This window comes from Rhamphochromis longiceps, linkage group LG2 (assembly GCF_057381845.1).
Source record: "Rhamphochromis longiceps isolate RC_006_pf linkage group LG2, R_longiceps_female_GT1.1, whole genome shotgun sequence".
Lineage (NCBI taxonomy): Eukaryota > Metazoa > Chordata > Actinopteri > Cichliformes > Cichlidae > Rhamphochromis > Rhamphochromis longiceps.
The window spans coordinates 8,904,913-8,922,770 of NC_140558.1; the positions used below are offsets into that span (position 1 = coordinate 8,904,913).

The following is a 17,858-nucleotide window of genomic DNA, read 5'->3' on the forward strand; positions in this document are numbered from 1 at the left end:
GCTCAGATTATGTTTCCGCCACTGTTAATTCTTTGTATTTGGCACCAAATTTGTGGTCAGATGTCCCGTGTAACTAGCTGCAGAGAATGTTGTTTATAAGCGGATTTTTCATAATCACAAATATTTGTAAAGGTGGAAATACAAAATTCAACATTGCCTATGTATGGGTATAAACACGGGAGTCAGTATAGCTAGAGCAGCAGAGGGCTCTTCAGTGATTCGCTTTGGTAATGAGTCACTAAAGATTAGTGTTGTATGGTTTCTGGGTCTCTTTTGGGATGAAATGTGTTTACTGTCACCTCTTTTTGTGTCATTTATTTTGCTTCTGGAATTCAGCTCTGTTTATTCTGAATGCCAATGTTAGCCACTTCTGTTCTGACCAGAAAACCTGGGTGCATTACAAGCCTGAGGCCAAATGTCTGTTTATTATCATAAAGCCAGGCAGTGAAGTGATGTTACGGTAAACTATTACAAATCTCGTTTTTTGAGGAATCCCCAGCCCTCCTGAAAGAAGTGGCTGCGGTATCCAAGCCCCACAGTAATGTTCAAATTTGTTGATGTTCACAGGGAAAGATCTCTTTTGTGCTCTCTGCCCGCAAGGACCCAGAACTCAGTGTCAGCAATTCCCAGCTGTAGAGCCTGTGGAGGATTTTCTTTGTGCTCAAACACACAAACACACACACTCTTAAGTAGTTTGAGCATAGTTTCCAGGGAGCGCCGATTTGCATGTAATACACAGGTCTCTAAATTATATTGCTTTTAATACTGATAAGGTAGTAGCAATTGATATTCAGTTTTATTTATATAGCGTGAAATCACAACAACAATTGCCTCAAGGCTCTTCATATTGTAAACTAAAAAACCCACAATAATACAGAGAAAACAGAGAAACCCCAACAATCAGATGACACCCTGTGAGCAATCGCTTTGGTGACAGTGGGAAGGGAAAAACTCCCTTTTAACAGGAATAAACCTCTGACACAACCTTTTAGTGGCGTATAAATATGACTGAAAAACATCATTGTGTCAACAGCACTCTCGGGAGACTGCAGCAGCAAAGATGTTTCATCTGACTTCCAAATGAGAAGAACTGGTGCAAAATATAACAGCATGTTGGCCTGATTTCCTCATATTTATAACTAATCCATGCTGGCTGCGCAATAAAGCCATAGAATCCCTCTAGCTTTCTTTCTGACCCTCCACCCCTCGGCACCCACTTTTCTCTGATTCTTTATTTAAGAGCATTAAGAGAGAATCTTGGTGGCCACCATCCAAATGTTTTTTATTATCTCTTATTAATCCAGGCCTCCACGGTACACAAGTTCAAGCATCTGATGTTTTGAGCAGCTGAGTACACAGGGACATGAGACACAAGATCGGGATCGTGTATGTTTTTATTTGGTTGTATTATAGTTGACATATTCACACAGATTCCTGAAGAGAGCTACAGGAGGGAACAACTACATGTAAGAGGTGGGAAAAATAGCTCCTACGGCTTTCACATCTCAGCTTTTTTCAGTCCTCAGGTGCTCTCTGTTTTTGTATTATTCATACTGTAAACCATATGGTAATCATTAAGAACTCAAAATAGCATCAAGCTTTTAAGGATGTCTCCAGATCCCATATTGTGACTTTCAGTAACAAGCCTGAAAACTCGCGCTTATGTTTGGAATATAGATTAGCCAGTTCGCTGTGCCTTTTAGGGATGGATTATAAAGGGCAGCTCAAGCAAGGCAGTTGCCTGAATGTCTTTTTTCTGTTCAGGTTTTTCTGCATTGCGGCTCGTTTTCATCTGCTATTGATTTAAATCCATCCCCCCGGGTCGCAGCAAACCGTGTTTCGTCACCTGTTCTGGGAAAAAAAAACGGTCGGATTTTTGCTGAAAATAGCACTTCTTCTCGCTCTAATATCTCGCACAGTGCCGCGCACCTTAAAATAGATACCTCTCTGTGGAGATTAAATCGGTGAGCGTCCAAGACCCCAGGAAGGACGCCTGAAAGATTTGGTTTCAGAGACATTGAGCCCCTTTGATGTGTTTTTCGCTGATGTGCGTTGATGTGACAGTACAACCCGTGGAAAGTGCATACCCACGACTAAAGACATTTTCTTGAATTAAATGCAGCAGGAACAGTGTGGTCGAGCCTTTGCAGGAATGTGAATTGCTTCAGTGTGGATCTTGCTGCAAATGACAAGTCGTGTACAATAAATCATGTGTCCAAAGTCAGAAGGGGACTTAATGGCACTCACGTGTCCCCACAAAAACAGAGTTTGTAATTCTGTCACTTGGAATAATCTCCATATTCGGTTTGCTGAAAGGTTAATGAGTTGTTTCTGTCCCAACAAGTGAGTCAGTTTCTCCTTCACTTCTCTTTAAGGTGATCACTCAAGGAGAAGTAAACTGCTACTGTCAGTCATGTTTCTTTTTTTCTTTCTTCCATCTCCAGGCACTCCATCACAGAGTGGGACAGGGACGGTAACAGTTATGGTGGATGACGTTAACGATAATGTCCCCGTTTTCACTTCTTCTATCTTTCACACCACCATCATGGAGGATGCCCCAACTGGGACAGATGTGCTTTTGGTCAACAGCTCTGATGCAGACGTGGGAGTTAATGGTGTTATAAGGTATTCTTTTTCATTTTCAGTTGTTTATTCCAACCAGACTCCAACTTATTGCAATCAGTGGGACCCCTGGTATGCTGTAGATATTCTGATCATTCAAAGTGGGAAATGGCTCTTTTGAACAGGATTCATAAAATGAAACCACTCAAACATATTCAGATAGTTGAAGTTTGAAATTCCCTGAACTGACTTGGAAAATCCGAGTTTTCCCAAAGATCTTTTTCTAAAGAACATGAAATATCAAATAGAGTAAAATAAAAACATTAGTGTCCACACGTCACTGAAGCCACTTCTTATAAGATGTCACTCTATATGGTCCCAGGAACTACTGAGTTCCACAGTCAGGCCAGCTTCAGTTTGATTTCATGCTCTGATTTTACACCCTGGTGTGAAAATACCCTTTTGGGGCCATACAGTAAAACTCTTTAACTCACTTCCAGCTCTGTAAAATTCCAGACCAATGTTGCAATGGATGATAGAAATTTAGTCACGGAGTGTAGCGTCATAGTCAAAACCCAAAGTCATTGTTTTGGGGTGCGATTTTCAAGCTTTTTCACACTCACAAGCCCCTCCAGGGGGAAGCTTGTAAGAGTTTCTGGCCAGTCTCTCTCAGGCCGGACACTGACTCAAGTCCAGCCCCCTCTCTTTCTTCGGCAGCCCCACTGGGTACACATTTGCTCCAGTTTCCCAAAACATAGTAATGAGGATGTTAATTGTCTATGACAGAACGAGATGTACCCATCAGGGGTTCGGGGCCCAGAACTGGTTACAAATAGTTATTAGTTTTGATTTTCACAGCCCGTTAAATGTAAGTCCCGAGCTTGGACTTGTCTCTGGACTATGTTCTGACCACAAGCATCTGTGGACAGTTTACATTGTTTTCAATGTCCAAATAAGCTTTGCACCAGCACTGCATTCACACATTGTTCTGCAATTTGTCATCCCATCTCTGGAGGGGGATGCTTTTTCAAGAAACCTTTTCAAAATATGCACTGGTGTGTACATGTATGTGTCAGCTTACATTTATGTCTGGGTCCTGCTGGAGACTCGGGAGATACAGGGTGAAACCTGATATTTGTTTGAAAGCAAAAGATTTTAGCCCCCTGAGTGTTGACTTGGTATTATGTATGTTTTGTTTGCTTTCTATACCATGTATTTTTATAAGTATTAAAATTCTTGTCATTTTTGGATTACACAATAACAAATATAACAATGAGGAAGATAAATCAAATGCATGATTCTGGAGAATGCAGCCTAGACCCCACAGAGCATGAAAGCAAATGGACACTTTAGTTAAATATGTCACTGATTTGATGTGACCGCAGTGTAGTGTGGGGACCATCTCTGACCATATTCCCCCCTCACTGTGCTAATGTGAACCTTGAAACAGTGCCCTCTATAGGCAACTTTGTCGCACTGAACAAGGTGCTTCAGTCAGTGCAGAGTAGCAGACTACATAACTACAGTCTATATATATGCAAGTATTTGATGTCAGAATCAGAATACTTTAATAATCCCCAGGAAATTATGTGTGGATGAATTCAAAATTGCTGTTTCAATAAAGAATAATAAAAGATATCCAATAACACCAAATGAATAATATTGATTTGTATTAAAGATGACTGCAAAAATTCCTGATACAGCATCATTATCATCATCAAATTGCTATGCAGTCTTTGTTTTTGTTTTTCACTAAAACATGTCCTTCTGTGTTTATCCTACAGCTACAGCCTGACCGGAGGACGCGGTCAGTTCTCCATCAACCCAGCTACAGGACAGATTATCACCAGCTCCCTGCTGGACCGAGAAGACAGGGCCAATTACCAGCTGCTGGTAGTGGCAACAGATGGAGGCCAGCCCGAGGGCTTGTCCAGCTCTGCTACTGTGTCCGTGACAGTGGCCGACATTAATGACAACCCCCCACGTTTTCACCACCACCCCTATGTCACCCACATCCCCGCATCTACTGCAGCAGGTGAGCACATGCATTAAAAGGTGCTAAATAAAAGTTGTGGTGTGCACCTTTTCACTCTGTCATTGTACTGTGTTATTAGGCATAGCTTAATATTTTAACTATGTCAGAAAATGCTAAAATTAACTAAAATGCTAAAATAAACTCTATTTTTTAATGTCTACATAAGTAATTAGTCTGCTAAATCACTGTGCCAAAGACTCATTCATTCACATTTATGTCTTCAGGGTCCTTGGTCTTTGCCGTTACTGTCACTGATGAGGACTCTGGTTCAAACGCCCAGCTACACTACTCCCTGATGGGCCGCAATGCTGAGAAATTCAAGATCGACCCAGTCAGAGGTGCCATCACTGCCAATGAGAGGCTAACTGGAAATTCAGAAGTTACACTTACAGTTCGAGTAAAAGACGGCGGAGCTAATCCCAAAACAGATACGACTACCGTGACTGTTCGCTTTGTTACTGGAGGAAACTTCCCTGTCATTAAGTTGAGGGAGCATGCATTCACATTCCCTGAAAGCCAGCCAAGCAACCACATTGTTACAACTGTGACCGGGTCTTCTATGAGAGGCGGGCCGCTGTCATATTACATTGCCAGTGGGAACCTGGATAATGCTTTTCATATCGACCAGCTGTCAGGCAAGTTGTCTATCAGACATCCACTGGATTATGAAAACATACAGAAGTATGTCCTCTGGATTGAGGCCAGAGATCAGGGCTTCCCACCTTACTCCTCTTATGAGAAATTGGAAATAGCTGTGCTGGATGTGAATGACAATCACCCAGTATTTGATAAGGATCCCTTCCATGCTGAGATACTGGAGAATCTTCCACCCAAGGGGGTGCTTATGGTCTCTGCCGTTGATCTGGACAGTGGGCCAAATGGACAGCTGGAATATGCCATCATTGAGGGCAACAAAGAGAACAGTTTCAGCATCAATCGAGCCACCGGTGAAATACGAACCACCAGGCCACTGGACCGGGAGAAGGTGGCTCTGTACACTTTGAAAGTCAAAGCCACTGACCGCGGTTTGCCACCCAAAAACACAATAGTCAAAGTACTAATCAACGTACTGGATGTGAATGACAATGCCCCCAGGTTTTCCAAGATCTTCAGTGCTACAGTGGCTGAAAATGCCCCTGTGGGTTACACTGTCACCAGAGTCACCACCACTGACGAGGATGCCGGTTCAAATGCCATTAGCCGATATTCAATTACAGATACCAGCCTTCCATTCAATATTAATCCAAACACAGGAGACATAACAATTAGCAGGCCACTCAATAGAGAAGACACTAATCACTACATTGTCAAAGTGTCTGCCCATGACAGCGGCTGGACAGTAAGCACAGATGTCACCGTATTCATAACTGATATTAATGATAATGCCCCCAGATTTAGTCGACCGTCTTACTATCTGGACTATCCTGAGCTCACAGAGGTGGGCTCTCTGGTCACACGGGTGTCCGCCACTGATCCCGACGAGGATTTCAATGGCAAAATTTTCTATTTCATCCGATCCCAGTCAGAGTATTTTAGAATTAATGCCAGCACTGGAGAGATATTTGTAAAGCAGCAGTTAAAATATCAGAACTCAACAGGTGCTAGCAGTATAAATATAAACCGCCACAGCTTCATTGTGACAGCCTCGGACCGAGCACTCAAGCCTTTGATGAGTGAGACAACAGTTATTGTGAACATTGTAGACAGCAATGATAATCCCCCTGAGTTTAATTCCCCCAGCTACTTTACACCTGTCACTAAAAGTGTAAAAGTTGGCACCCGACTGCTCAGGGTTGTAGCTCAGGACAAGAAAGATTTTGGCCTTAATTCCGAGGTAGAGTACCTAATGACAGGTGGAAATAGCTCTAGTAAATTCAAACTAGATAAAACAAGTGGATGGATTACTGTTGCCTCTTCGCTTACATCAGATATGAATAAAATTTTCCAGATTAAAATCACTGCAAGCGACAAAGGAAATCCTCCGTTGTCTGCACAGACGACAGTGAGTATAGCAGTTACGGAGGAAAACCACCACACACCCGAGTTCTCGCAAAGCCAAATCTCAGCTACTGTACCTGAAAGCCTTGCTGTGGGAACAGCAATAAGGACCCTGTCTGCAAGAGACAAAGACAAAGAGATGAATGGCCTTATCACGTACAATATTACTTCAGGCAACGACAAGGGTCTGTTTGCACTTAACAGTAGAACTGGAGTGTTATCCTTAGCTCACCCTCTGGACTTTGAAGAAAAGCAACAGCACGAGCTTAGGGTTTCAGCCACTGACGGTGGTTGGATTGCAAAAACAAGCTACGTCTCAGTCACAGTACACGTGACTGATGTGAACGACAACCCTCCTGTGTTTGATCCTGATGAGTACTTCCCCATTGTGCAGGAGAACGTTCCCAGTGGCACCACCGTGATCAAACTGAATGGTACAGACCTTGATTCGGGAGCTAACGCGGTCATGGCTTATGTGATTCAATCGTCAGACAGTGACCTCTTTGTTATTGACCCGAACACGGGCATCATCACCACCCAGGGCTTCTTGGATTATGAGGCTAAGCAGGTCTACCATTTAACAGTCAAGGCCTTCAATGTCCCAGACGAAGAGCGCTGCAGCTTCGCCAACGTCAACATTCAGCTAAAGGGAGCCAACGAATACGTGCCGCGCTTTGTCTCCAAACAGTACTACTTTGAAATCTCAGAAGCTGCTCCAAAAGGAACAGTGGTAGGGGAAGTATTTGCCAGTGATCGAGACCAAGGAGAAGATGGAGTAGTTTACTACCTCATTTTTGGTAGGAGCAGAAAGAAGGGCTTTGGCATCAACAAGAGGACGGGCCAGATTTATGTCACAGGTACTCTGGATCGTGAGAAAGAGGAGAAGGTTTCACTGAAGGTGTTAGCCAAGAATGCAGGAAGCATCCGTGGGGCAGATATTGATGAGGTGTTTGTGAATATCACTATTCTTGATGCAAACGATCCGCCTGTTTTTACTAATGAACTTTATGATGTCCAGGTCAGTGAAGGTCTCTCACCCGGTGGTCTGGTGACTTTTGTGAGTGCTGAAGACTCGGACTCTGTCCCAAGCTGGAGCAGATTTTCCTACTCCATAGCTCCTGAGTCTGATAAAAATATTTTTACAATCAACGCAAAAACTGGCCAAGTGTCTGTGGCTGCAGAGCTAGACAGAGAGACAATTCCTGTGTATAATCTGACGATTCTCGCTGTGGATACTGGCACACCTCCCGCAACCGGAAGCACCACGGTGATTGTGAATCTTGAAGATATCAATGATAACGGCCCGACTTTAACTAAAACCTACGCTGAGGTCATGGAGAACCAGAGAGCTGGCACTGCAGTCACAACATTGACAGCCTCTGACCCAGATCTACCACCCAACCAAGGCCCCTTTCTATATAGCCTCCTCAATTCTGGCTCTGCCAAAAGCTACTTCAGTCTTAGTCCAGCTGGAGTCTTAACCACAAGTCGGGAGATTGACAGAGAGCAGATTAGTGATTTCTACCTCTCTGTTGTGATCAAGGATTCTGGCGTGCCGCAAATGTCCTCCACGGGAACAGTTCACGTGAAAATAAATGATCAGAATGACAACCCTTCAGAGCCCAGGTCCATGGAAATCTTGGTCCACTACTTTGGAAACATGTTTCCTGGTGGTTCTTTGGGAGACGTTAGACCCCAAGACCCGGATATTCAGGACAGGTTCCACTGTTCCCTTATACCTCCATCTTCAGGTCTGTTTAGTATCCCAACTGGAACGTGCAACCTCAACTCTAAAGCTCGCTCAACAGATGGAACGTTTGACCTAACCATCCGCAGCAGCGACGGTGTCCACGGTTCAGTTAGTAACACAGCCAAAGTCCTCTTCGTGGGCTTCAACAATGCTACGGTGGATAACAGCATACTCATCCGACTCCACTCTGACGGAGTCAAAAGCTTCCTCACCAACCACTACCTCAGCTTCCTACGCATTGCCAACTCTCAGCTAGCAGGACTAGGCACAGGGGTGCTGATTTATGGAGCATTTGAGCTCAACAATCAGACTTTCGTGATGGCAGCTGTGAAACGTGGCCACGGACAATATGTCAACCCGAGCGGCGTGGCCACATTCTTCCAGAGTATCAAAGACATTTTATATAGACAGAGCGGGGTGCAAATAGATGCGGTGGACCATGATCCTTGCACACGCAACCCGTGCCAGAATGGAGGCAGCTGCAAGAGGCGTCTCAGTGTCGGGCCTGATATTAAGACAGAAGAAAGCGTCCCAGTGATCCTTGTTTCCAACCACCCCCTGCAGCCCTACGCCTGCAGCTGCAGGCCAGGATACACAGGAGCTCTGTGTGAGACGGACATCGATGAGTGCCAGCCATCGCCCTGCCACAATGGCGGCACCTGCCATAATCTGGTGGGGGATTTCTCCTGCACCTGTCCAGAAGGTTTCACCGGCAAGGCCTGTGAGAGGGATGTCAATGAATGCCTTTCCAATCCCTGCAAGAACGGGGCGCTGTGCCAGAATTTCCCAGGCGGTTTCAACTGTCTCTGTAAATCCGGCTTTGCAGGTACTACACACGCAGGAGTCACATTTTATGTTTGACCTTAAAGCCACTCGTGTTAGGCTTGGAAAAAAGCACGCGGGGACACGCACACATGCGCGCATTAAAACTCCCACAATACTGGAGTCACACAGATGACTTTAGGTCCAATGAAAATATTTGCTTCTGAATGTTTCCAGGAGGTGTTGTAGCCATAGCATACAAGCATCACTGCCAAAAACAGTTTGATTTTTGGATTGCTGTTTGGGGGGCGGGGGGTATCAGCTGTGATGCATATCAGCCCGCCATGTTTGCTTTAATAAAGAGGATGATGCGAAGCTGACCGTAGTCAGGACTTGAGTCTAGGCTCCACACGCAGTTCACCACTATCGCATTTCATTGTGTGTGTTCATGTGCATGCAACTCTGGCCACACACAGATACATTTCTGATCCAACTGTATACACAGGGATTTCTTAATCAAGGATTTCTCATTTGGCAGGGTTTTGAGCTGCATGACAAATGAGCAGCTTTATAACAGATCCAATCAGGCCTTTTAATTTGGAAATGTAATGAATATGCTTCATTATTACCCTTGATAAAAAGGGAGTGGATTTTAAGTGGAATTACATTCAAGGTCATTTGGACCTGTATGTTGTTCAGCCTCTGACTGTAGCATCTGAAAGGCATTTTCAAAGCGGGCTGTAGCAGGCAATTTGCCTCAAGTCAAGTCATTACTGTCCTTTTTTATTATGATGATAAAAAATGAACACAATTCTTTAGGTTTCATCAAGATAAATGACCCTCCTGCAGAAAGGCACCTATTGACTTACAGTAGTTTGCATGCCCTCCTGGTGAACTCTCAACTTCCTGTTTCCACAACTGGTGTTTGGCAGCAGAATCTGTCTCCATTAAGCAACTTGTCTCAAGATTTACAGCATAAAATGCATTTTCAAAAGTTCATTGTCAATCTTTTTCTATTTAACCACTCATGAACCGTTTGTTCTCTCGGAGCCAGTGTATTATTTGTATTATCAACGTCGCATTCCTTATCGTGATGTTTAAACTTCATTTATATGTTTGTTTGTATGTATGGTGGCCATTTGTGTACATTCCAACTATTTGCCTTTCTGCCCTGCAAAAAAAAATCCCACACAAACAAAACAAAACCAAAACCAAAAAAAAACAGCCTCGTCCAAACATAATTTGCAATGAGTTTGAAAATCTGATTATTCCTAGTGAGAGGAATCTGCCAGTTGAATGAGATCATTTCGTTTTTTTCCTATAAAAGTTTCAAGATGTTGTTTTTGGTCAAATGATATCATCTTGGGCAAGCAATGCTATTTCCAAAATAGCTTTGTGAAACTGCACTGAAACAGGTGAACTTACAGTTTTCACTTTTATCGTATTGTTGTTTGAGCTTGAATGAGATTTAAAGGTGTAGTACGTAGTTAAATGGATCTTTTTTTTGCAGTGCATTTCTCAGCTGTGAGGCGATGAAAGGCGTGCATGACTTGGCCTGTGGGGAAAGTGAACTGTGTTCCCTTTGGGGTTTTCCTGTGTTGTCTGCCACCCCATCCATTTTAATTTGTGTTGTTCTGTGAACCCAGGCAAAACGTGTGATTCCATCATCAATCACTGTGAGTGTAACCCGTGTTTTAATGGCGGGTCCTGTCAGAATCGAGTGGATGGATATTACTGTCATTGTCCATTTGGTAAGTAATAGTAGGAAACTTTCAGGGTATTACAGAGTCCCGCTAAATTGAAAAGCAAGATGGACAAATTCAGATGTGCACTCTCCCAGCAGCTATTTCATTCTTAACCTTTGATTTCTTAAACAAATGTGGAAACTGTCATGTCATTTTTTGTCTCCATTTTTCATGTGTTGTATTGCTGTCCTCAGTAGTAGTCTCCAGTTGATGCAAGAAAAAAAAAAGTTTTCAACTTTTTAAAGAGTCTTTTGCAAGACTGTGATCGCACAGCTACGATATCTGCTTTGTTACTTCTATATACAAAGCAGATAATGCTGCTTGATAAAGATTCTGTTTTATCTGTAGATATTTTTATCACAGCAGCACTGTGAATCATTCATTGGCTTCCTCCATGATTCCACTTTCGGTCTGTTTTTTTCTTCAGGGGTTTTCGGCAAGCACTGCGAGTTGAACAGCTATGGCTTTGAGGAGCTCTCCTACATGGAGTTTCCGTCTCTGGATCCCAACAATAACTACATATATATCAAGTTTGCTACCCTGAAGAGCAACGCGCTGCTTTTATACAACCACGATAACCAGACCGGAGACAAGGCGGAGTTCCTGGCTTTGGAGATCTTCGAGGGACAGATGCGCTTCTCTTTTAACTTGGGAAGTGGAACTTATAAATTGATGACCATGATAAAAGTTTCGGATGGGCAGTTCCACACAGTCATTGCCAGGAGAGCTGGGATGGTAAGAATTCCTGTTTTTTTACGATAGAAAATATCTCATACTCTAAATGTTTCTCATCATTCGCTCTTGCTTTAAGTGGCATATTAGTTTTTATGGGTCTAGCAGCAAAAACATTTAGGAAAATCAGAAAATGCTGCATAGTTGCAAAGGGACTGCACATTCAATAGCATTTATGTCCTGAGCTTTTATAGCTGAAGCTGACTCCAAATTTGGCCTTATATTCTTTTTTGCACCATCAGATGATAATTAAACTTCCCCAAACCACGGGTAGCTCAGCTTATGGTTTTCATGGTTTGTAATTATATTTTATTGCTAGTTGTGATTTACAATACCAGGATCCAAAATGGCCATGAAGGTTGAAATCCTGTCTCCTGTGCTCTGAATGAGAGGCTTCTCCCTGCCAGCAATGCAGTGGCAAGGCAGGAGGAGGAAAAAAGATCCAGCTAGGCCCTGTCAAGCCTTCTATAATGTAGCTCTCCTGCTGGACTTCAAATCTGTCATTTCCCACCGTGCACTGGGAGTTTCATAGGAAGCTGGTAAAATCGTTAAATTGTCAGTTTTGAGATGGTGCAGAGTGACGGGTGTAAAGGAATACAGCACACGTTGAAAGCTGTGATTCTGTCTGCAAATGGTACCCGGTGAATATTATGCGAAGGTGGTCGTGTTGGGGCTGTTGAAGAATGAGAGAGAAATGTGAGTGTGTCACGCCTGAAGTGCCAGCTCCCTTGAGCGGTGTAAAGTGAACCTGATCACCGTGTTTGCAAAAGGTGCTACGGGTCATTTCGGTGGCCAGGCTTGAGGTCTGTTCTGCGTTCCTGCACCTAAATTCTGAGCCAATCCCGAAAGCAGACGCAAACCACGGACACGGTCATGCACTGCTTCACCATGAAGGCTCCAAGTAATCAGAGGGAGCAGAGAGTTCACAGATACTGCAACCATCTCAGTTACTGTCATCTCTGCAGGAATTAGTTTTAATTGTCAAATACCATAAATGTTAGGCAAATTGTCTCAGTCCAACGAGTTACAGTGTACGAAGACGTCAGTTTTAAACCACAGTAATGGAAAATGTTAATAGTTAAAGGTTCAGTGGAGAGTTTAAGGAAGGATGTAACTGTTTCCAGCTTTAAAGCATCCAAAGCATCGGTGTCAAAATTCAAACAGCCATATTGCCTTGTTCCAAGTGAGTTTATCTTAATGTCGCGTCCTTTAATATATAATCTACAGTACCATTAACTGTATTTAGCAAAAGCATTTGAATGCAACATCAAAGTGCATTTCATAAAGTTTGACATGTTTCTCTTTGCTTCTGTATTCGTGGTTAACACTGCAGCTATTGGTCCAAGTGCCATAAACAAAGAAAAAGAAAAAGTCATTTCTAATGTAAAATGTGAAATTTCTCAACTGTTACTCATTAGCTCCCAAACAGAACCATATCCGTGTCAGATTTAGCTTATTTTTTTAACCTAATGAAGGCCAACTGGATTTGAGAACAACTACTTCTTTCGGCTGCTCCCTTTAGGCGTTGCCACAGTGGGTGATTTGCCTCCATCTCACCCTATCCCTGGCATATCTTTGTGTCACAACAGCCTTGTGCACGTCCTCCTTCTCTACATCCATTAAACGTCTCTGTGGTCTTTCTGCCTTCCTCCTGCCTGGCAGCTCCAACTACAACATACTTGTCCTCGTGTTGCCGTGCCGGACCATCTGCTCTGCAGTCTGAAAAGCTGATCAATTTCATTTTGCAGAGTTTGTAGTAATCTTTGAGGGCATGAAAAAAAGAGGAGTAGTGGTTGAAACTATAAACAGAAATCTCCATGGAGATTTGAGAATACAAAAAAGGAAAAACCTTGGATGAGTCATTCTTGTCAAAGATGCAGTGTTTCTGTACTCTTAGATCACATTTTGGTGGTGAGTAGAAGAATAATAAGCATTATTTGGATTAAATTATACATTAATACCAATTACAGTGATATCATGTGAGAACAAACTCAAATCTTCTGACAATGATGTTTCAAATTCAGTTTGACAGTTTAGGACTGCCGCTGATTAACACCAGCAGCAAATCATTAAGTTTTGGATTAGGTGAGTTATTTGTCCTAGAAACAAGCACAAAACAAATGTTACTCAGCTCATGTACCACAACAGAGAGTAAGGTTGTGGTCCCACCCCCCCACCCCCCCACCCCCCACCCCATTGTATTAGTCATGGGGAAAACAATGATCTCCTGTGGTGCTTTCTTCAAATTTCCTCCAGTGCTAGCCAAGCTGAAAAATACACTCCTCATTTTTTGGGGGATGCATTTGCTCTTCATTTCTAAGGTTTCTTTTGAGAAATTATTCCTCCTGCACAGCTCGTGACAGTTGACAGTGAATGCAGAAGCATGACTGCAGTGCCTTTGATCACAGGAAAAACATTAATAAAATGTTTATGTGGTTCTGATGTTCTTTATGGCGCCTCGGAGTCACAAATGTGTTCTGTTGTTCTTCGACTCGTTCTTGTCTCTGTAGTTTTTTCTCATTTGATTATGTGTGTTCGTGTGTCTGACTCGGGGGTTGACACGAGTGTACTAAATGAACTCTGTGTGTGTGTGTGCCCGGTGGGTTGTGGATGATTTGTGTCAGAGATGCAAGCCAGTGTGGTCCGTATTTACTTAAGCTCCACGAGAGGTGGAGCGTGATTGCCCTGGTTTTTCAACACGTTCACACACTTTTCCGGGCAGTTTCCTCACCAGCCCATTTTTATTATTTTTTTCTAGCAGGGTCGTTTCTTCTCTGAGCACAGAGGGAGAAAAGAGAATAATCCACATCTGGCCAAAAGCTTTTGTCCCATTAACGGGAAACGGGAAACGCTTGCTGTAATGTATGGCATTTCTGTGCCCCTCTCCCATTGAACACTCATGAAATAAAGAAAAATAATGTGACTGCATGGCTTGTGGTGAACAAAGCTCACATTAACCACTGAACAAGACTTAGGAACACAAATGTTCAGGAACATATACTGTAACTCATCTGAATGAAGTAACCCTCAGCTTATGGTGCCAGAACTCATTAGTAAAAGATATGCCAACGGTGCTTGAGAAAATATTTATTTATATTCACACATTCTGATGGGTTTTAGGGTTTAGAAATTTGCCTTTAAATACTTCAGGCAGGGAATCGGGAAGGAAATACAATTGGTTTGAGGATTTTGTTCTCTTGTGACAATAAACTTTGAACAATAAGCATATAGCACCCATCAGGTTGCTCTGTCCCTCTGTCGTTCACTGTCACAATATGGGGTTTAATTAAACAGCTGTTGCCATCTTTAGAAGAAAGAAAAAGCTTAACATTTTTGGAAATACTTATTCACCATCTGGTATAACAGAGAGAAAATTAATACCGCTTTCATATATAAGTTGGATATGATTTTACCAGCACACAGCTTAGCTTAGCACAAAATGGAAAATCTTTTGAGTACTGAACTTCAAAGATGATGCTAGCTGGATATTATAACCCTCTGACAGAATAAGTCTGTACCAGGTTTTGTGCTAAGCTAAACAGCTTACGGCTATAGAGGTCGTGCTGACACGTGAAGCCAGTCATGGCGACAATTTAGGATCAAGTGACAGAAGCCTAAAGACTGGTCTGCAACCACCTGGCAACCACTGGTTATGAGGTGAATATGAGTATTCCTTGACCACTTGTCGGTGGTTGTTGGATGCTGAAGGCAAGAATTTAGCTCAATTTTCCACAGGTTGTAGACTTTTGTTTTGTTTTATTTTAATGAAGATATAGTCCAAAATATATTGAATTGCTCCATTAATAACATAAAATTAGTTTAGTTACTCAAATATTTTATTTAACCTGCAAAGAAAATGGTTTAGCACTGGTGCCCTATTTTGAGCATATTTTTAGCATGTGTCCCTTTTTTACATGGGACTGTCTTTAAACTGACCACTAACAAAAGGAGTATAGATACATTTGCTAAAAAACAATTTGAAATGCATCCTGTGTTTAAGCCCCAAATGAAAAGCGCGGGGGGGGGGGGTTTCCACATTCTGGAAAAACACTCTTAACAAAGAAAAAGTGACTGATAGACTGATATTGACTGAGTGTTTTATGGCCCACCCCCACCACAAATAACAGTGAGTGACACATGTTGTTGGTGTTTATGTCAACCACACTCTTCCAGAAACATTTTTTTACTTAAATGTAATTTCCTCCCTGAACAATAATTGTGTGAGTCAGTGTAGCTTCACAGCTGTTTCTCTTAAAGAGAATCACACGTGACAGCAGTATGTGTGTTCTTGTCATCATGCAGGCTGCATCCCTGACCGTGGACCTGTGTGGTGATGACCAGGAACCAGGCTACTGTGCTGTGAGCAACGTGGCAGTGCACACTGACTGGTAAGAAAGCAGCACACACACACAAAAACACATATATGCATGTATTGCCCAGTACGCTGAACAGCTGTTTCTATGATCCGTAGAAACTGTGAATGGGAAAGCGCTGTTGACAGTTTCACTTCTGAGGACTGGAAAACTTGATGAATAATTTTTCACAACTGTAAAAATAATGGAAAGTCATACATAACCAAAAGGTTTTGTATACCTGGTGTGAGCATACTTGTCTAATATTTTACAGCTGTTGCATTGCGCTCTGCAGTGAATCAACACTTCATAATCAAGAGGTTTAATTAACCACATATTGTCCTTCTCGTCAATGGATGACGATCCGTGTTTTCCAACATTTTATGGCTTTAAAATGTTGCTGTATGTGCAGCAGCTTGCACAGATGTTCTGTATCCTTGAACTTTTCAACTTTTCTAGAGGTTACCTTAGAAGACTCATTACTCTGCCACCTCCTTAGTACAAATTCCATTTAATGTCCAAGTGTGTCCTTGAGGCTCTACTCAGGCACTCGTGTAAACCAAACTGTGTATTTCGAGGACTGAGAAGACATCTAACGCAACATCCAAGGTCTCGACTGTATTCCTCTGACATTCTCAATACACTTGTCAAAGTTTACATCTGAAAATGAGAAAACAGCTTACGTTTCAGCTGCCATTTCTCAGGATAAACTTAGCATGGTTTATTTCCCTTTGCTTAATTTAGACATTTTGTGAGTTAAAGGACCCACAAGATGATTCATAAGAACAAAGTGAACTTTGTTAGGAAGCTTCATAACAGTAAGCAGCAATTTATATTTTTGTCTTGCCTTAACTGTTTTTCTTTAAGCAGTACTTTAGAGATGAATTGCAGAGGTTCAACCTTTAGTTTCACAGTGATGCTTCCAGTTCTATTAAGTGCTAATCTCTAAAGTAGAGAGCAAAGAATGAAACTTTACTTTTGTTCAAACAAATATTTCTATATTTTTTTCTAAATTTTTATGGCTATTCTGGTTAAAGTGTTGACCTTTAATTCTTTTTATTATAGTGAAAATTCCTTAATGCTGTAGACAAAGCATTGTGACCTTTACTCCTGTGTTACTGTCTAAGTCTTCCGTTGTATGCAAATTGCTTAAAATGCCTTTCTCTTACATATTTCTACACAAATAACTCAAAGTCAGAATGAAGTCATCTGTTGCAAATATGTGATATATGATGTAAACCGTCATTAAATTACTGGATGACCAGTGCTGCTGCACAGAGCCAGGCCCTGTGGGGCGAAAACTTTAGACTGTGCATGTTTTCCTGTGTGTTTTTCGCTGTGTGTGTGTGTGCATATTTTATATGTGTGTATGCGTGAGAGACAGATTTGGCAGATGAGGAAAGGCCACAGAGATCAGCAAAGGTTTATTTTGCAAGGGTCTTGGGACCATATTGTTGTGAAACTCGCTGACCCACGTTGTTTTTCTGTGTAAGCTTGTGAAAATGTGCGTGTCTGTGTGTGTGCTTTGAATACTTGAATGCATTTTTTAGCGTTTGGGTTTCTGCTCATATGTTCCTTTCTGTCGTGATCCATTTTAAGTCTTTGTGCACTCCTGTTCATCTATCTGTGTGCGTGTTTGTAGGATCCTCGATGTGCAGCCCAACAGGCTCTCTGTGGGAGGCGTCAGGTCAATAGAACCCATCCTTCATCGGCGCGGTCAGGTCGCCACCCACGACTTTGTCGGCTGCATCATGGAGTTTGCTGTCAACGGCCGCCCGCTGGAGCCCAGTCAGGCGCTGGCATCGCATGGCATCCTTGACAGGTCCGCATCCCAACCTCTCCCCCTTTACTCCCGCTCCCAGCCTCTCTCCATCTCCTTTTTCTTCTTCCCATCTGTCCGTCTTCTCTAACCTCCTTGACTC

The 17,858-nt window shown here is 42.5% G+C and overlaps 1 protein-coding gene across 1 annotated transcript in view; it reads left to right on the forward strand.

Annotated features, from left to right (window-relative positions):
* Positions 1-17,858, forward strand: part of fat4 (FAT atypical cadherin 4) — a 109,081-nt gene that overhangs the window by 80,711 nt on the left and 10,512 nt on the right. The window contains exons 7-13 of the mRNA XM_085416881.1: positions 2,445-2,625; positions 4,347-4,597; positions 4,822-9,171; positions 10,754-10,858; positions 11,280-11,587; positions 15,887-15,972; positions 17,579-17,758. Coding sequence (XP_085273007.1) covers positions 2,445-2,625; positions 4,347-4,597; positions 4,822-9,171; positions 10,754-10,858; positions 11,280-11,587; positions 15,887-15,972; positions 17,579-17,758 — 5,461 coding nt within the window. The remainder of the gene's footprint in view (positions 1-2,444; positions 2,626-4,346; positions 4,598-4,821; positions 9,172-10,753; positions 10,859-11,279; positions 11,588-15,886; positions 15,973-17,578; positions 17,759-17,858) is intronic.